An 18,027-nucleotide genomic window follows, 5' to 3' on the forward strand; every position below is an offset into this window, starting at 1 on the left:
GTAAAAACCAGAATAAAAGAATATATTTGTGGTATGAAGTAGTCACATGAAGACAGAACTCAGCCACCACAGTCAGATCAATGACTCATCATGGCCAGTCTTCTGGTTGCACAAGGTACTAGTTGCCATGGATAACAGGTAAATACTGCTAAAGAAAAAAACCCAGAAACCAGCCGAGCATCCTAGGACCTTTTCCTGGCATATTCTACCATTGGTGCAGAGGTATCTTCAACTAATGGCTGCATACAAATCTTATTCAATGAATACTTTAAAAATATTTTCTGGAGCATTTTCACAACCAACGATATCTATGAAAATGTATTTTACACTTGTTTACATGTTATTTACTCCTTTTTTTTCCTATTTCATAGCTTTTGCCTTTTAATTTTGTTTAGTGACCATCAGATCTTAGATTATGTTTTTCCTGATGTTATAGACCTGGAAAATCTTCTTCAAGATGAGGAATTCAGTGTGACTTCCCTCCACTGAACCAGTTTCATGCTACTAGACACTGTGGTTTTGCTTCGGTTTGGTGTTTGTTTTGGAATTTGTTTTTATTTTGCTGTATCCATTTTGAGATGTGTTGACCATACATGCAGTATTTCTGTTCCTGAAAATAAAAATGATTAATAGCAACAGGAGGTAGCTTATGATTGTGCCTTTCCTTCTGACTGTCACCAAGCCAACACTGTCACTTTCAAAAGTCCCCAAACGATTTTTGGGAATAAAAATTGCTATTCCTGTCCATAGGAAAAATGGCTAAAAGGTTTCAAAAGTCACTTTCAAAAGTCCCCAAACGATTTTTGGGAATAAAAATTGCTATTCCTGTCCATAGGCCATCCAGGCAGCCTGTCTTTGGCTTGAACATACATATGCATACCAACCACATGGTTTTGTTTGGTTTTTTTTTCCTCCAGGAATAGTTAACCTGTATTTTGGTATATATAGTTGAAAGATGTATTGATTTTCCAATGCTTAGGCTTCTCAAAGTTACCATGAGAGCCTAAGTCTTCACTCTGGTACAGTGGAAGGTAAGGCATCACACTGCCTTTAGTGGCAGAGATTAAAACATAAATCCTAAACACACACCCACATCCAGAGAAAAATACACATCTAATGAATAAATAACACAGCTTTTCACAATCTCTGGCTCTTACAGCCTCTCACTAAGATGCAGCTGTATCCAAAAATCCTCCTAATTTACATTATTTGAATAAAAACTTTTCTTGGAGGGACATGGCATTGTATTGAGACAATCAGTCTCAAAACCTCAGAGGCAGTGGTAGTTATATTTCTGTGATATCTACATATTCATAAGAGCAGTTGGTGTAAGTAAGTAGATGCTTCTGCCAAGAAGCTGGACCTCTCTCTAAAAACTGTTAGTGTCTACTGAGCCATATTTACAAATGCACAAAGAAATCATAATAATGTTTTAACATACTCTGTCTCCAAGTCTGACATTTATCCCATCAAGTTCTAGAAGTGAGAAGGTATGAACTGCTGTTTCATGTGTAAGTTCTTCTTTGACACCTTCAGGAGAAAGTCTTGACCAAGTGACAATGAATCCAACAGAGCTGTTTGCAGAAGGAATGCCAAAGGTACACCTTAGGTAGATGCTGCCTTTGATCATCTCTGCTACAACTTCAGGAATGGATGGAAGTGGTGGTGACACAGCTGGAGATGATGTAGGAGCCACGTTACCTAGTCAAACAGAAGTGTGGTCTGTGCTTTTTATTCTGCACAAAATCAGTATTGGACACAATGAAACTGACATATGTTTTGCTAAATAATACACTAGTAATATTTACCTTTTTTATATGTGGAAATGCTACATAATTTCTTAAGAGAATCAAAGAAAAATGTGTATCTTCCTGCTAATAATTATTAAATTGAGAAAAAACTCTCTAAGAGCTTTTGATTACATTCTAGACAACTGGAAGGTGCTAAAGAGGGAAAAAACCCCAATCCAAATAAACCTAAACCAAAAACATAAACAAGAGAATAAAATGCATTTAATTATTTTACCAGGCAGGAGAGAGCAACATGGAAGGGAATGTGCCTTACAGAAGAATAATTTCACTATTTATGAAGAAAGTGGGGAAAAGAAGAAGAAAAAAGGAAAAAGAAAAAGGTTATTTAGAAAGGAACAGAAAAATCAACAACATAATTTGTAGATTCCTCTTATATTTTACTCTTGAAAAATCATTCAGCATTACAGTTACATTTTGATATTTTGATACCTATTCAAAATATTCTGAGAAAGAACTTTTGTAATCCAAGTTTCCCTGAAATTATTCTTCAAACTGCTCATTTTGCCAGAAACCAAGCCATACTGTTGATAACATGAACACGTTTTTATTCAAGTCAGAATATCACTAAATGCTGACATTATTGGGTCACAGATGCACAGAAAACCTGGAAAATCAAAACTAAACACTCACTGCTACAGACGCCTTCAATTTCCATTCCCTCAGCATCACAGGTCTGTGGCCTTGCATCTGAAACAACTATAAAGTGTTTTTGCATTTTATATTCACACTCATACAGAATATGAACAGCAGTGCTCTTAGATTATAAACCAAATGTCACAAAACACTAATTTGAAATGCAAAAATTCAGAATAGAAGCAATCTTGTAATCTGATCCATGTACAGCTATGATAGCAGTGAGCACAATGTCTTGTGCTGGAAATCATCTAGGAGGAAGGGTACAGAACATTCTACCACCTCTACAACCTTCACTGCTGATGTGCTCGGCCAATACTCACACATGTTGCTAGTGAATAAAAAGGAACTATACTATTCTCTTAAATATATATTTTGCCTCTCCAAATTCACATCTGAACACTTATTCTTTAACTGTAACCCTGGACAGCAAAATTCAGTGCAGATCTGCTTTGAAAAAAAAAAATCTTCTTTCCTACAGAAGCCTAAGAAAAATTGCTTGTGCATTGCTATTGTTTTCTATTTTGAATGCTACAGAAAAATAAGTGGAACTTGACTTAAACACGAAAATGCCAGTTAGTCACTCTACCCAAACTACATCAGAAGAACAGCAGCAACACCGGAAATTTCATTCACCAAAAAGAATAAAAAGCAGGCTTTGCTGTTATACACTTCAGTGCTATAATTTTTTAATTTCTTAGCATGTAGAGGACAGATAGAAAGTTAGAGCTGCCAAGTGTTACTGGCCACACAGTAACCTAGATACAAAAAGCAGTACAACAGTACAATGTACTTCTCATGACAACATCATCTTAAATATGGGCATTTAAACTCAAAATGTGTTCCAGATTTACAGTGTTCAGTAGAGGCAAGTAAGAGTTATGCTTTTTGCCTACTTTGTTTTGAGGAAGTAAAAATTTGCTAGCTTGCTGTCTAGCAGTGGTTTTGTTTATCTTCTTTCCTCATCGTGTACCAGGATCCAAAGTAAATGCAAGCCCTAGTGTGCAAGAGCTCTTCACTGTGTCAGGCACATACTTGCTGAAGCCTTGGAGAATGTCTTAACAATTGGATCTAAAGGTATAATGATGGGCCAACAAGGCACCAGAAAGCCCACTGACAGATTTGCCACTAAGTTTTTGAAAGGAGTCAGTAACAGAGAATATGACTGAAAGCAATACAGCACACGATGCATGAAAATACTGCTAGTATTTTCATAATGGTGTGTTATATGAGCTAATAAGAATTTCCTGCTACACAAATTTGTCACTGTTTCACAGTATTTATAACTCTAAGGATTTAACCCTGGCTTGCTTATCTGAAACATCTGCCATGAATAATGAAATGCTGTTTGAGCTGCCAACACCAACATACTTTTGCAGCACAAGTGCCCAGGACAGTAGGAGACATTGCAAAGGGTCTTCTTTCTCATAGAACTAATAAACTGTGTATCAGTAGAGCATTTCTAAGTTGAATTTTCTTCTAGCAACAATATGTATACACTCCAGAAAGATGATAACAATTACAACAAGAAAAATACTCCTAACAGTGCTAAATAATAATTGATATAAATACAGTTTGCTGAAGTTTATAAGATAAAATTTATTTTGATACAAAATTCTATGCATGTTCAGTAATGGCTGTTTGGACAGTCTGAGTGCCATGAATTACACTGAATTTTGACTTCTAGATGTGTCTTATAACCCCACCTCATTATATGGAAAATTTCAATTCTTAAGGTTTGTTCTTTGAAAATTAGTCAAATGCTACATCTAAGTTAAAGAGGGGTGAAGTGAACCCACTTCACCATTTCAGACCATTCCTCCTATCATATCAATACTAAAAGCAAGGATTGCAAGAAATGTCAGCATAACTATTTCCTGTCATTTCTACTCCACCAAATATCAGACAGATATAAATCAGAAAAACACTTACTCATAAACACACACACTTAGCTGAGTTAGAGCATGCATTTTCTCACCTTCTGCACAATACCCCATGCACCCTTGGGTAGGCTGCAGGAAGTAAACAAAGAAATCCCCGCAGTTCCTGACCCTGATGGGGATTCGGAACAGACAGCAGTCTTTTGAAGTGCTGAAGAAAAACTGCCAGGTAGCACAAGCTGTTAACTGCTTCATCTCACCAGGTCGAGGCATGGATTCTGACTCCCTCAGAGACAGCCAGACAGGGGCCTGAGTCCCACAGTGATTCATCTTCAGCACCAGAGAAAAACATCAGGAAATGGTTAATGCTGTGCTCTAATGAGAGGTACATATGTAATTAATTTCTCAGGAGCTTTTAGCAAAGTTCAGCCAGTATAACAGAGGGATTGCTGACTTTCCTCCTCAAGGCTAAATACAAATGCACACAAAAGAGACTTAAGTCCTTTGCTGAGCCTAGTGAATTTGTGTTTGTTTCTAAAGACAGGCCATAATTTAGTGCCTGAAGAACTTAACTGGAAGCCACACCTGAGTGTTTTGCTGAGAAAAGCTCACAGTTGTGTTATGGCTTAGTGAGCTACTTTGCAGCATTAACCTGCAGCAAGTGACTTTGTGGATGCTATCAGAGCACAGCAAATGCAGCATAGAGCAGAAGCACACTGAGTATCAACTAAAGGTCTTAAAACTGTCACCTTTTATCTGCCCTTTGCCATCAACCGAAGGCTCAGCTAACCTCCTGGATTTCTTCTAAGAGATGTGGGCAGCTGATCCATTAGTATGTTTGAACTGTTTTGAATTCATTTAAAATCACTTAATTGATAGGATTTTAGCTTATTTTTTAAAAGACTGCAACAAGGAAATTTCACTTCATTAGAAAAATCAACGCTACAATATTCTAATGATATTTTTAGGTTTTTAAAGGAAGTAGATGATTTTAAAAAGAAAAGCTAAAAAGATGCATCTCCTTAGAATACAAAAGAGTTCCATAATAAAGCTACAAATAAGCTCTGAAATAAAGAACTAGTCTGAAGTATTAAATATTTCAACTAACTCTTGAGTCTTTGGAGGCTTGCAGATGACAAGGCAACTAATATTCAATTAGCTCTGTTAGTTCAAGTCACTTTAGTAGTAATCTCTTTACTGTGACATGATGACTTTAAAAGCTCCACAATTACTGGGTTCATGTGGCTGCAAGCCTTTATACTGCTCTCTTTATACTGTGCCTTCCTGACACACTAACCATCACACAGTTCCATTTACAACATGATAGCCTTGCTGTGCTGCTACTGAGAAAATTCCTTTAGCACTGAGTGGAAATTACAGTTTTTGAGTGTTCTAAAGGAGATTTGATTTATCATCCTCTGCTATTGCCCATTCAGTGTAATATCTTCAATGCTTAAGACTCAATTTTCCAGTAAACACATTTTAATATAATCAAGTATTTAGAGAAGATAGGAACTTTGTATTGTTCCTCATCAGTCCCCATAATAATACTCTTTTTTATACCTATCCTACTGAAAAATTCTTCACCAAAATATCTATTTCTCAGAATGAAATGATTTGCAACAATACCTCCACGCACTTGGTTGGCATCTCAGCAGGCTTATCAAAAATCATGAAGCGATACCATCCCGGAGCCAGGGAATGGTCACAGATCAAATCCTGAATAGCTGATTGCTGGAGCTGGGATGAATCAAAATCCACACTTCGGTAAGGGCTCTGCAGGATCTGATGGCCACCAGGAGAACATTCTAGAACTGTGGAGCAAGAGCACTTAGAGTATCAAGATGGAATGCTTAACAAGTATTTTAGAAAAGATGTTAAACATTTTGAAAGGAAAATAAGGATATGGTGCAATATTATGCAAAACTAAATTTATGAAAGAATATATTGAAGTTCTAGTAACAAGCATGTTAGCATTCTTGAAATTTAACAGAATTCATTATGTCACAACTTTCCTTCTTTGAGTGGACAATAAATGCAGTAATAACCACATAGGCATTTACCCTGGATGCAAAACCAGTGGGAAGGAATATGTTGATACATTCTACCTGGATTTTGAGGTTGTTCTGTTGATGTTTATGAAACCTGAATACAAATGAAGTGTCAGATAGATGAGAATACAAAACTTACCTCAGGAGGAGTAAGGTTTATCCAAAGGTCTTTTCACGATAGATTACCACTTTACAGAACTCCTTTGCAGGAAATTAATTAATTAATCACTTTAAAAGGCCATTAATTAATTCCCTCAAATGGATGACAGATAGCTGGATAGTTGCATGCAGTTTGCATGTATACATGCAGAACATAGCAAAAGTGTGTGCTAAAATGGGTAGATACTTGATTACATATTTTAAGTCAATTTGCATGAATGACATACTAAATTATAATAAAGAAAGAAAACATCAAACATATTTTTTTGACATCTAAGTGACCTTGTGGCCTCGAAAAATCTCTCAAATTTTCTGACAGATAAAATGAAGGTTCAGAATCTGAAGCAGTCTTTATCACAATTTTTTTGTTTGTTTGGGTTTTTTTTAATGCAAACTCATTTAGAAATAAAGCAGAATGCCAGAATTTCTGAGTCTGATCTGGCAGGTGAGTTGACTTTTGTAGAAAACAGTGACAACAAAAGTTCTGGCTAACGGCATATTTACATACAACATACTGTATAGTCATTCTTGTTCAGGAATGTGCTTGGAAAGTGAAAGAATGGAAAAATAAAGTAAGAGAACATTTATATATAAGTGACACTAAAAGTATACCTACCTATTTACCTTGCTTTTAAAATGGATACCAACTGATGCTAACTGTGAACAGAAATTTGGGTTATGTTGAATGATACAGTGAATCTTTATTTTTGCCTTCATTATGCATTGAATTAAAAGATGCAGCTGTAAGCAAAGCTGTCTAATGTTATATTTTGAATATGAATGCTCTGATCTCCAGCTTTCGGTCCTAGGTTTGTCTGTATTTGTTGCATATTTTGCATGGTATAATTGTGCCATTGATTAGAAACGTTTTGGTTTATTAATACTAGATAGATTCCCATCTTCCACATTTTTCATGTTGTTCTAGATAACCACAATTATAAAACAGTTTCAAAATCAGGTAATTCCCCACCTTTAAATGGAGAAGATGCCCTAGTGAAGGAATACACTTTATCTCTCTCAGCACAGGATGAGAATCCTACAGTCTTTCAAAGACTAAAGATTTAATCTGATACAGCTTTAGGCTACCCAGGCAGGTAACAATAGCTTTATCTTCTATCCTCTAAGGGCAGCTGGAAGTCAGAGTGATTGACTGTGCCACCACAGTGTTTCTGAGTTTCTTGTAGTAGCCTGTGGGCTATTCATGTCCATACAATTTGACCTTACAGGGAACTTACCCTTCACTGGAATTTAGAGAAAAGCCCTTGAAGAATCACAGGTCAGTCATGTGTGTTATTGAAATGTTTTCCAAGCAAGCTACAGCACAAGCAGTTTATGAACCATGATGAAAGTTTCTTCCTGTCCTCTATTTTTTACTGGAATTCTCCCTTTCATACAGCACCCTCATTAGTTTTCTTTCCTGTAACTGAATCACTCCTGAAACAATTAATATCTGTTACCTTCTCCATTAATTTATCAGGCTAGACATGAGACAAGTCTTTATTTTCTTTTCCTCCACAGTTTAATTAGATCATCATTTGATAGATCTTTAAAACAACTGAGTGTAGTCAATTGTAATAGGGTTATAAATCCTACTAAAGATCAAATTAAAAGTTTCTTATTATTATGCATATCACTTTAAAAGGCCATCCAGCTCCTTATAAATCTACTGTATTCTTTTCTCCTTTCTAGAAGTATGCTCATATTGTCATAGTTATTCTTTGGAAATCTTATGTTACATAACACTGGATGACTTTTTTTTCCTTTTTCTTTCTGAAAAACAACTAAAAATAACTGCCATCATCAATAACACAAATAAAACCAACTTTTCTAAACACCTGAGTGTAACTGAAATGCTGTCTAACTTCAGCAACAGCAAAAACAAATTATCATGTTTATGGACAGACACACAAAAAATTAATGTTGTGTTCTCTGCCAAAACATTACCCCTGTAGAACAGATCTGCTCCAACTAGAAGCATTTAAGAAGGAGTTGGCAACATTTTCCACCGAAATAATGATTTCCTTATTCAGGATGCCTTAAATAAAAACAGATTTTGATATAAGCATTCTTTCAAATATTATTCTCAGAATGATGAATAGTGACTTTGCTGAAATGCTCCAGAAAAGCTTTGCCTCTGCCTAACACCCAGCAATTGTATAGATTCATAGAGTAGTTTAGGCTTAGAAGGACTTTAAAGATCACATAGTTGCAACTTTCATGACACAAGCAGAGACCCCTTTCAGTAGACCAGGTTGTTCAGAGTTCCATTCAAGCTGACCTTGAACATTTACATGGATGGGGCAACCACAGCTTCTCTGGGCAACTTGTTCCAGTGCCTCACCACCGTCACAGTAAAGAATGTTTTTCTAATATCTAATATAAACCTACTCTCTTTCAGTTTGAAATCACCACCACTTGCCCTCCCACTACAGGCCCTTGTAAATAATATTTCTCAATATTTCTTGTAGGCTACCTGATGATTCAAATCTGACAAAATTATAAGGACCTGGAAACAGGTTCTGATAGCTTTGAAGTGTTAAAGGTTACCTACAGGGCAGACTTACCCACTAGCTCTGTCCAGGATGTGAGGAACATTAAATTAGGGGAAGATTTCTGTGCTACTGGTGGCCTGACTTCATCCACACTCCCAAAAAATCCTAACATGTTCTGACACAAACCAGAAAAATCATGTAAGTTTTCACAAAATTTAGCATCTACTCATGATTGTTCTTGACAAAAACCTTTCCATATACATGGGGATATTATTTTTAGTTATTTTTATGGACCTTTAAATGTATTAGTGATTTAATAAGTTTCATTTAAAATATTTGCTATAGAATAGTGAAAATCCAATTATAAAATACACAAATGAATACTTGGAAATAAGACCATGATATCCAGTCTCCTTTGTAGATTGTGTACCTGTGTTTTCACTTAAACTAGAGGAGATAAACACAAAAGGTTATCAATAGGTTATTAGAAGAGACTTGTTTCTAGAAAGTTGTAACTCTCCCATTCTGTTTGGTGGTCCAGATACTAAACACTGTCTGCTGAAAAAAAGCAGACCATCCTGGGAAAGCATGCAGCTAATTCCCTAGCATTTGAGCTTACTTATCATATTCTGTGGTTTTTTTCCCAGGAACACCTTATATACTGGTCATATATACTTATCATATTCTGTGCTTTTTTTCCCAGGAACACCTTATATACTGGCTCTATCTTTCTTCAGTCTGTCTCTCTGCACAGCAGGAAGAATTTGATTCCATATTTCCTTTTTCCTGTCTTCAGGATTAGTGCAGTGAGCTTTGCTTTGATCCATCCCAGACTTCCTTGGTCCTGATGGATACTGAGAAATGTGAACCTAAACCGCAACGTCTTTAACACATGGATGGCCTTGTGCTAGAGGATGAGCTTTTTGGGAGAGATTCAGATGAAATCTCTGCAAACATGTTGAGGTTTCTACCGTGGCTGCTGTAAACTGAGTCACATAATAGGTTCTCCAAACACCTTAACCAAAAGTCAAAAAGGTTTCTGAAGCCAACACAGGAGCTCATTTGCCACAAAGAGATATGAAGTGGCTCCGACTATCTCTGAGGCACTGGCGTGGAAAATTAATTCCACAAAGGAAGGGTCTTTCAACTTCCTGTTCACATCTCTATTCCATCCATGTGAAAAGAGGGGTCAATGATTTTCCACCTATCCAGAGTGTTTCCAACCCAATGGAACAGTAAGGAACTGTGGACTACTGGATACAAACTGCAGAGAAGAGAAAAGGAGTCACAGCAAAGTACAAACAGGCAAGGGCAGAGTGGCAACACTGGCAATCCAGTCTCCCAGGTACAAACAGCTTTTAAGTGTATATGTCCTGCTGCCCAAAGGCTGGGGTCTGGCAAAGGCCACTGATAAACTAACAGTGTCTTTAGTAAGTGCCCACTGTGAGCATGAATGTGCTTTTTATTGCATCTACTGACTGCAAAGGATGCAGCATACCAACACCCCAAGGCAGAAATTAGAACTATGACTGAAATTTAACAAAAGTATTTGTGAGTCTAAACTCTTCCAAAATAATAAAATAGAAAAAAAAGTTCACTTTTAGAAAGGAAAACTTTTTAGAGTAATACTTTTAAAGCAGAATAATAGAAATTACTGTAACTTCCTAAGATGAGACCTGAGAAAGAACATGAGCAAGATGTTGTAGCAATGACAATATTGCAATCCCATGGAACAGGAACGTGGTGATTCCTGTGCATGGACCAAAGAAGAAAATCGAATCAACATGCACAAATTAATACACCTTTACAAATAACCTCATAAGACTGATGTTAAAACACTTTTCAGCCACTTCTGTTCACACCCTACGAGGCGCTCTGCAAAGGTAGTAAATAACTGCCTAACCTTTATGAAAGCATAAAATACATGTTTATAAAACATTTTCTAGTAGCTCTCACTGCAATACGTTATTGCATCTACACTTGATGTAGATCTTCTATCGGAAATTTGAAGCTATCCAGACATGGATTTATCAGAGGTCCCAGGTAAGGATGTACCAAGGCACTGCCTGTGCTCCAGCACAGGAGAGAGGGTGGGAGACCGAGCCCTCCCGCTCTTGGAGTTCCCTTGGCAGGCTTTCCCCGCAAGTGCGCTGTGACAAGGGCAGTTCCTATTTCGGCAGGTTCAGGGTTCAGCCTGTTCCAGTGACACCTGCGGCGCAGCCCCGCGCCGGGCGCCAGGCGGTGCTCGGGGAGCCCGGCGCTGTCCCCGGCGCTGTCCCCGCCGCAGGAGCGCCCGTCCCCGCTCCCAACCCTCCAGCCCGTTCACCTGCCCTTCCCCTCCCTGTGCCCGGGCTCCCTTACCTCTCCGGCGGGCCCCGGCCGCCGCCAGCCAGCCCAGCACGGCCGCGCCGAGCCAGAGGCGCGGGGCAGCGGGCGCGGCCCCCGCCATGGCCCCGCCGCTCCGCTCCGCTCCCGGCCGCGCTCCCTCCCGGCCCACCGGCAGCTCCCGGTGGCTGTGGCCGCTCCCCGCGCCCACCCCGCTCCTCCGCGCAGCCCCTCCCTCGGGGGCCTCGGCCCGCCCCCTGCCCGGCCCGGCCCCGCCGGGGTCGCCGAGGGGGTGTCCGTGTCCCGGCCCGGCTCTGGGGCCGCCTCAGCCCGGGGCCTGTACCCGGCCACTGTGGCATCCCCTGCCCCGGGCTCCCTCCTGGGGACTCTGCAATAAAACGAACCAAACAGTCCTTGGTTCTTGTCGGGGGTCTGTGAAGATGCTTGTCCATATCCCAAAGAGGTCCAACCAGACCCAAAGTAGGTTGGCATCGTGAGCAGTGTCCTATTGCCCTCCAACCCAGAACTGTATTTATTTTCTGATGTGCACTAAAATGCTGAAGAGCCGGTTTCAAATTGGTCCTGCAATAGACCACCAAGAGTCTTTTCTATTTCTTTAACCTTTACTATATTGAATCTTCATTACCATGAATGTAGACTGAGTTTAGCAAATATTTAACAGTTCCAAGAGCCCAAGCTTCAGGATTTGCTAAGGATGCTCTTCTTCGGAGACGTCTGTCAGAGGACAAAAAGCAGGACAAATCTCAGCATTTAAGATTTGTCACTGATGGTGTTTTCCACTGTAGGCCTGAGGCTGTGCAGTCATTGAACTACTTTGCACACACCAACGTTGCACACAGAAATGTTTCATAATCTCTGTAGCATATGTAGGCCTAAGTCTAAAAAATAAAAGTTGCTAACACTAAAACACACCTTACTGCCATCCACTGAACATCTGCCAGGCTACAATGGTCAGCAAAGACGGCTTCCACGGGATACTGACCTGTATGGCTCTTTGCAGAGCAGCTTTCCCTGCAGGAAGAGCTATCAGGACTTGGAGTCAAGGCAGAGGCAGAGAAGCATTGTTGGGGTAACCTCAGTCATCTTTTGTTCCCATACCCTGAGCTTCTTCCTTGCAAGAAACAGTTCAGCTCTATGATGGCAGTGAGTTTTTAAAGGAGTCACTGGCACAGCCTGAGAATTGAATCTGGTGTCTTGGATTCCTCTCAGTTGTCTAAGGAAGATACTTTTGTTAAAATTTGGGGAAATTTTAACAAGTTTTCTTAATTGTTTACTCAACTCTCTCTGTTATTTGTCAGCAGATATGACAAATTTTATCCTGAAATACTGTATATGTCTGAAATTAGTTTGAGCTTTACTTCTCTTCTTTCCCAAACCTACATGTTTATAAAGAGAACAAGAGGATTGAAAGAGATATTTTACAAAACAAATTACAAAGTCAAAAGCTAGAAAGAGAGATATGAGAAGCTTTGACAAAATTTAAACATTAAGCTATTTCTTTGACCTCTGCTAGTCATGATGGAGTGGTATTTACAGGAGGATTAACACCTTTTGTCATGGATCATTCAGGGGACAGAAAAAGGAGGCAGTACCGGCTGCTGCAGTACAGGCACCTTTCATCTTTTCCGGACTGGTTTTCCTCTGCCAGCTCCCTCTGCTATTATCAGCCTTGTAGCCTCTTACAGTGACAGCAGAGAAAGAGCATATTGTGGTTAAAAGAGCTGACAACTTGCCAAAAGTAGTACTTGGCACTCATGGTAACAGAGTTGGGTCAGTGACAGTGAATTTATGGAAAACGAAAGTAATTCTAGGGCAGTCGCAGGCTTATAATAGCAGAATAGGGCTTTCCAGCAGGTTGAATTTCAGATAGTTTCAGTCAGTAATCTCCATAGTTTCAATTAAGTAAATCATAGGCTAGGTAAAATTGTGTTGCACTGCTGAAAACACCTCTTTCATTTCCAATGGATTGTGAAGTCAAACTGCATTTTTGTATGTGTATATTATTAAATAGCAGGATGTTTGGGAGGAAAACCAAGAGTGTTGAATGAAGAATTTAAGATTCTATCATGGTTATGTAGACCAAGTCATTGCTTAATTTTCCACTGAAAACGTGGCACAAGGAACGATGATATCAATTCTAGGGAGCATTTAGATGCTGCAGCACAAAGCAGCATTTCTCAGAGTGGATTTTATGATTAACAATTAAAGAAAGAAAGATTTAAGGTTGGTTTTGAAAATTATTCCAAAACTAACTTAGAGTTTAGTAATCTCAGCCTGTTTGGTGAAGCTTTAAAATATATATTTGTTTTAAGGTGTATTCTGAAGTCCTGTCTATGAATAAATTAAATTTATTATTTGAACAAAGCCTGAGCAGAAGTGCTTTTGCTGACTCATGACTGTTTCATAAGGCAGGGAAGAGCATAGTGATAAATTGAAGAAAAAAGACGTGTTGGATGACGAGGAACACAACTTGGGCAATGCTGAAAATAGAGTTTAAAAATTCAGATAACAAAGAAGGTGACTCTTAAGTTCTTGGATCTGCAAATAGATTGTTCTGGTTTAAGGGTTATCTGCATAAGTTCATGACTGTGCAGCTCCAGCATGTGGGTATGGGTAACAGGAATCCCAGGAAAAAACGTCCAAGGGAAAAAAGGGAATTTTCTCATAACCACAGCCAGCATAGTAACTTTGTCATCTGACACTTCTATTGCTAACATGCCAGTGGTATGTTTGTAGCAATACACCTCAAATCATTAACTTAATGTATACAAAGTACATGTCCATACATTATTTAACAAGATGTCATTATGTCTTGTTGCAATAAGGGGACCAGTCCAGAGTGAGCAGCAGCCAGGTGTCTAGCAAGTTGATTAAAGATTTTCTTTTGGTAACTAAGCTAAGAAGAACAATCAGCAGTGTTTGCCAAAATGTGTACAAATAGGTGTGCATAGATGCTCAGGTGTAAACTGGAAATGAAAAATCACCTTGAGTTTTAAAAGTAGGTATTTCTAGACAAAGCCACAAATGTTTTTTTCTAGTTGTATCCAAACCCTCAACTCGAAGGTAAATAAGGGGATCACCTACAAGAAAGGCAGTACTTGTGGTAGGCTCCTTGGAATAATCAGTAATTAGTGTGAAGGGTAGGGCACAAGCAGGGGGAAGCAGAGGGTGAGAGTTGAAGACAGCTGGGTAGGTGGATGCGGTCCTGAACAATGAATCCCCAGGTCTGACACTTTGGGATTTACTCACTCTGACACTCAGAAGTTTTTAGCCAGGTTTTGTGAACTCAGGTAAACACTTAAAGAAGACTCTGATTAAACTTAAGCTAAAATTGCCCACTATATCTAATTAATTATAAACCTTTTCTTTCCAACTCTGTAGCTAAGAGTACAAATGGAAGTCTTTCTTAAATGAATCTTTCATGCTGTACCATTAAGCATGTCTGTAGTGTAAGGCAAGGTAAATCTGAATAAGCCCTTTAAATCTATGTTGCTCTATTTGTTATCTATGCAGAGATAGAGGATGGATGATAACTCCAAATAAAGCTGTGAGCAGAACTTTGAAGCTGGGAGAAATTTCCCTGCAAAGCTTCAAAGGGTTATTGCAGTATTGCCAAGCACTGAGTGTTTGCAAAGAGTTGTCTTCAGCAGATCACACCACTCCTGCAAGGCTATCTCTCAGATGGCTGAGAGATAGCCTGCAGCCCTGGGCAGATCCAAAAGTATCAGAGAGGGATGAGTTCTCTTGCATTTTTTCCTTAATATTTTTAGTTCTTTCTTTGTGTAAAAATAATTTCTTTTTGCTTGTACCAGTTCATGTGTGTGAATGGTAAGTGAACTCGTCCTTTCCAAAGCAATAAATTGTTAACATTCTTTGTCTAATCAATTCTGCCCTTAAAGTCAAATTCCAATCTTCCCTTCAAATTGTAGGTTGTGTGACTTTTAACTTAGCTAAGGTTCATTTGATTTAAAAGCATGGTTTGGCAGCTCTGAAACTAATGTCCTGAAACATCACCAAAACATAGGAAGTCACACTAAGACACATTGCCTATTCCAGTTCAGAATGAGATATTTGATTCTATCCCCCTTCCTATCTTTGACACCAAATAAATAGAAACAGAGAATAGGTAATGGTCATGTGCATTTATTCATTTTGGTCACTCTTTGGCTAATATTGCAGCATCACAAGAAGTTAACTTTACTCATGTTTATTCTGCTGGCGGCTTTTTCAGAAAACTGAGGGGCTTTTGAGTGACATTTGTTTTCCAAAATGCTTTTAAAATTTGTAGAGGGTATTTTTTAAGCTGCCATGTAAGTGTACTCAGCCTTGACAGTCTGTTTAACTTTCAGAAGTAATGACATCTTTAGTATGTTTTAGTCCCTAATTCTCTTTTATATTTGACCTCTTGTATATACTATATTTGACTTATGCAGTAAAAGACTTCAGTTTAAAAATCTAATGTAATTTGGCTTTGATAAGCAGTATAAGAGTTAATGTAACTCATGGGAAATCTGTCTCCAGGAGTTAATAAGAGTCAAATAAAATCAGTGTTAGGCTTTCTATTATCTTCAATCATCTTTGTATCAACCACTTACTCCATTATTTTTCTCAACTATTTTTATATCCTTAATTCATGGTCTGTCAGCTGTATTTACTAAAAATGTGCCAGAATATTTTGAAGACTGGGAAGTTCTTTGGCTAGTGGAATATTAATGGAATAATCTTTGTTTTACACATACTGAAATGTAGCACTGACATATAATTACATTGATAAGCTGAATATTATAAAATTCTCAACTACTACTATTTCATCTCTTCCTGTCTCCCATGCAGTTTGTCTTTGTGTGTGTACAGCTCACTTAGTAGCAATTTTTAAAAAGTAGGACACCATAGAATTAATTCTTTACCCTATATAGAATAAATGCTACTTGAGTAAGGTGCAAAACATTGATCTTATAGTACAGTGTACTTCATACTCAGTCTTACTGACTTTCATCTATTTGTATTTGCACCACTATTTCTAATATTTGTGAAATAAAAATTAACATTACTGGGTAAAAGTCTTGACTAAGTGATGTGGTCTTCTAAGATGCAGATGAGAACAAATATTCTTAAAATATGTAACCTATGCAGATGAGAAACAAATAATAGAATATTTTTCTTACATTCTTTGATTACCTTTGTTAGTACCAAAACCTTTGATCATGTAGACACTAAAATGCGTTTTAGTTAAATCCCACAAGAAGAAAGGGGATTAAAAATTTCCCAAATCCCACATCCTAGTGCTAAAAGCTGTATTGCTTTTTTCTGGGCCTATCATTTCTCCTCCTAGCTTTTACTTCATAAGTGGGAACAGCGCCCTGGGTAGTGAGTCAGTAAGGTCACTGAGCAGCCACCTCTGGCTGTGTCCAAGTACAGACATGGCACCCCTGATAAGGGGCACATCTTACACACAATCCATGGCTATTTGATAACCCTGAATATAAAAACAAATAACCTGTGGCAGCCCTGGTAAGAATTCACCCAACCAGGAAAAGCATTCACCCAACCAGGAAAAGCATATTCTTTGCCTTTGTTTATGAAAAGGTCTCTGTAGTGTCTGAAAAAGGGAGTTCACAGCTGAGGATCATAAAAGGAAGCAAGCACATGCAGAGGGTTTCCTCAGCTTTAACTACTCCACTGAGCTGAGCTGTGACTTTCTATAAGCCTTTCCCTGCATTGTAGAGAAAGTCTTTCTCTTGGATAGGAGTAGTGCATCCTTTCTGTACCATACCTGCCTGGCTTCAGAGCTGCTACATCTGTGGTCCTGACAAAGGGAAATAATGGCTGATGTTACATTTGGTAGAGTGTTGTTTGTGTTTGAGAAAACACATAAGCACCTGAGTTAAGAGTGAACTCCTTCTTTGTGTTCCTTAAGCAAAGATTTGCTCCAGCCCGTTGGAGGAACTTACCTCCTTAGCTGTAAAAAAAGATAATATTCTTAACCTGAGTTCATAGGTGTTGCATAATTACGAATGTCAAGGCATTATATATGGCATGAGTAGTATCATATAACACTCTTTCAAACTTGAAAATCTTCAGAAGATGTCAGCAGCTTGTGCTCTTTCTGATGAGGAAATGTGATTTTGACAAATACCTGAGGATTTTGATCGGTCACTAGAGCAAAGCCATAAACCCTTATGTCTCTTCTGTCAGCAGTGGAAAGGCTAGTGCTGCTAAAAAACAGACCAATTTCCTGCCATATCTCAATTTAAAGTTAAGTAAAATTCATCACCTGGAAGAGCTTGGAGCTGCAGTGCTTTAAGGAGCGACAGAATTACTGTTACTGTAGCATCCTACTACCATTGGTATTCTAAATCTCCATCTTTGTGGGCCTGAGCTATGAAAATATAAAATTAAATAAATGTGCTTTATTAATAATAATCTCCTCTTAGGCCTATTGCTCTACAGTACTGTTCAGTTTTCAACTCCTCTTCTGTCTGGCTCAGAGACCACCCAGGGGCTTGGAGAATACTTTCAGCATGTCATTGCTGAAACTGTCACATGAAATCAACATAAAAGTTACCAGAAAAAAACCTGCAAAAATCAAAGCCAAATTAAACTGTTAAACTGCAGAAATGTCTGATTGAGGGAAAAAGCTTGAAAAGAATGGAAA

The 18,027-nt window shown here is 38.4% G+C and overlaps 1 protein-coding gene across 1 annotated transcript in view; it reads right to left on the reverse strand.

Annotated features, from left to right (window-relative positions):
- VWDE (von Willebrand factor D and EGF domains) overlaps positions 1-11,530 on the reverse strand; it is a 37,338-nt gene extending 25,808 nt beyond the window's left edge. Inside the window, exons 1-5 of the mRNA XM_030232694.2 lie at positions 11,388-11,530; positions 5,954-6,138; positions 4,423-4,654; positions 2,442-2,507; positions 1,442-1,701 (exon numbers count right to left, since the gene is read on the reverse strand). Of these exons, the coding sequence (XP_030088554.2) occupies positions 1,442-1,701; positions 2,442-2,507; positions 4,423-4,654; positions 5,954-6,138; positions 11,388-11,475 (831 nt within the window). The 5' untranslated portion in view covers positions 11,476-11,530. The remainder of the gene's footprint in view (positions 1-1,441; positions 1,702-2,441; positions 2,508-4,422; positions 4,655-5,953; positions 6,139-11,387) is intronic.
- Between the last annotated feature and the right edge of the window lie 6,497 nt (positions 11,531-18,027).

Source organism: Serinus canaria, chromosome 2 (genome assembly GCF_022539315.1).
Source record: "Serinus canaria isolate serCan28SL12 chromosome 2, serCan2020, whole genome shotgun sequence".
In the NCBI taxonomy this organism is placed as follows: domain Eukaryota; kingdom Metazoa; phylum Chordata; class Aves; order Passeriformes; family Fringillidae; genus Serinus; species Serinus canaria.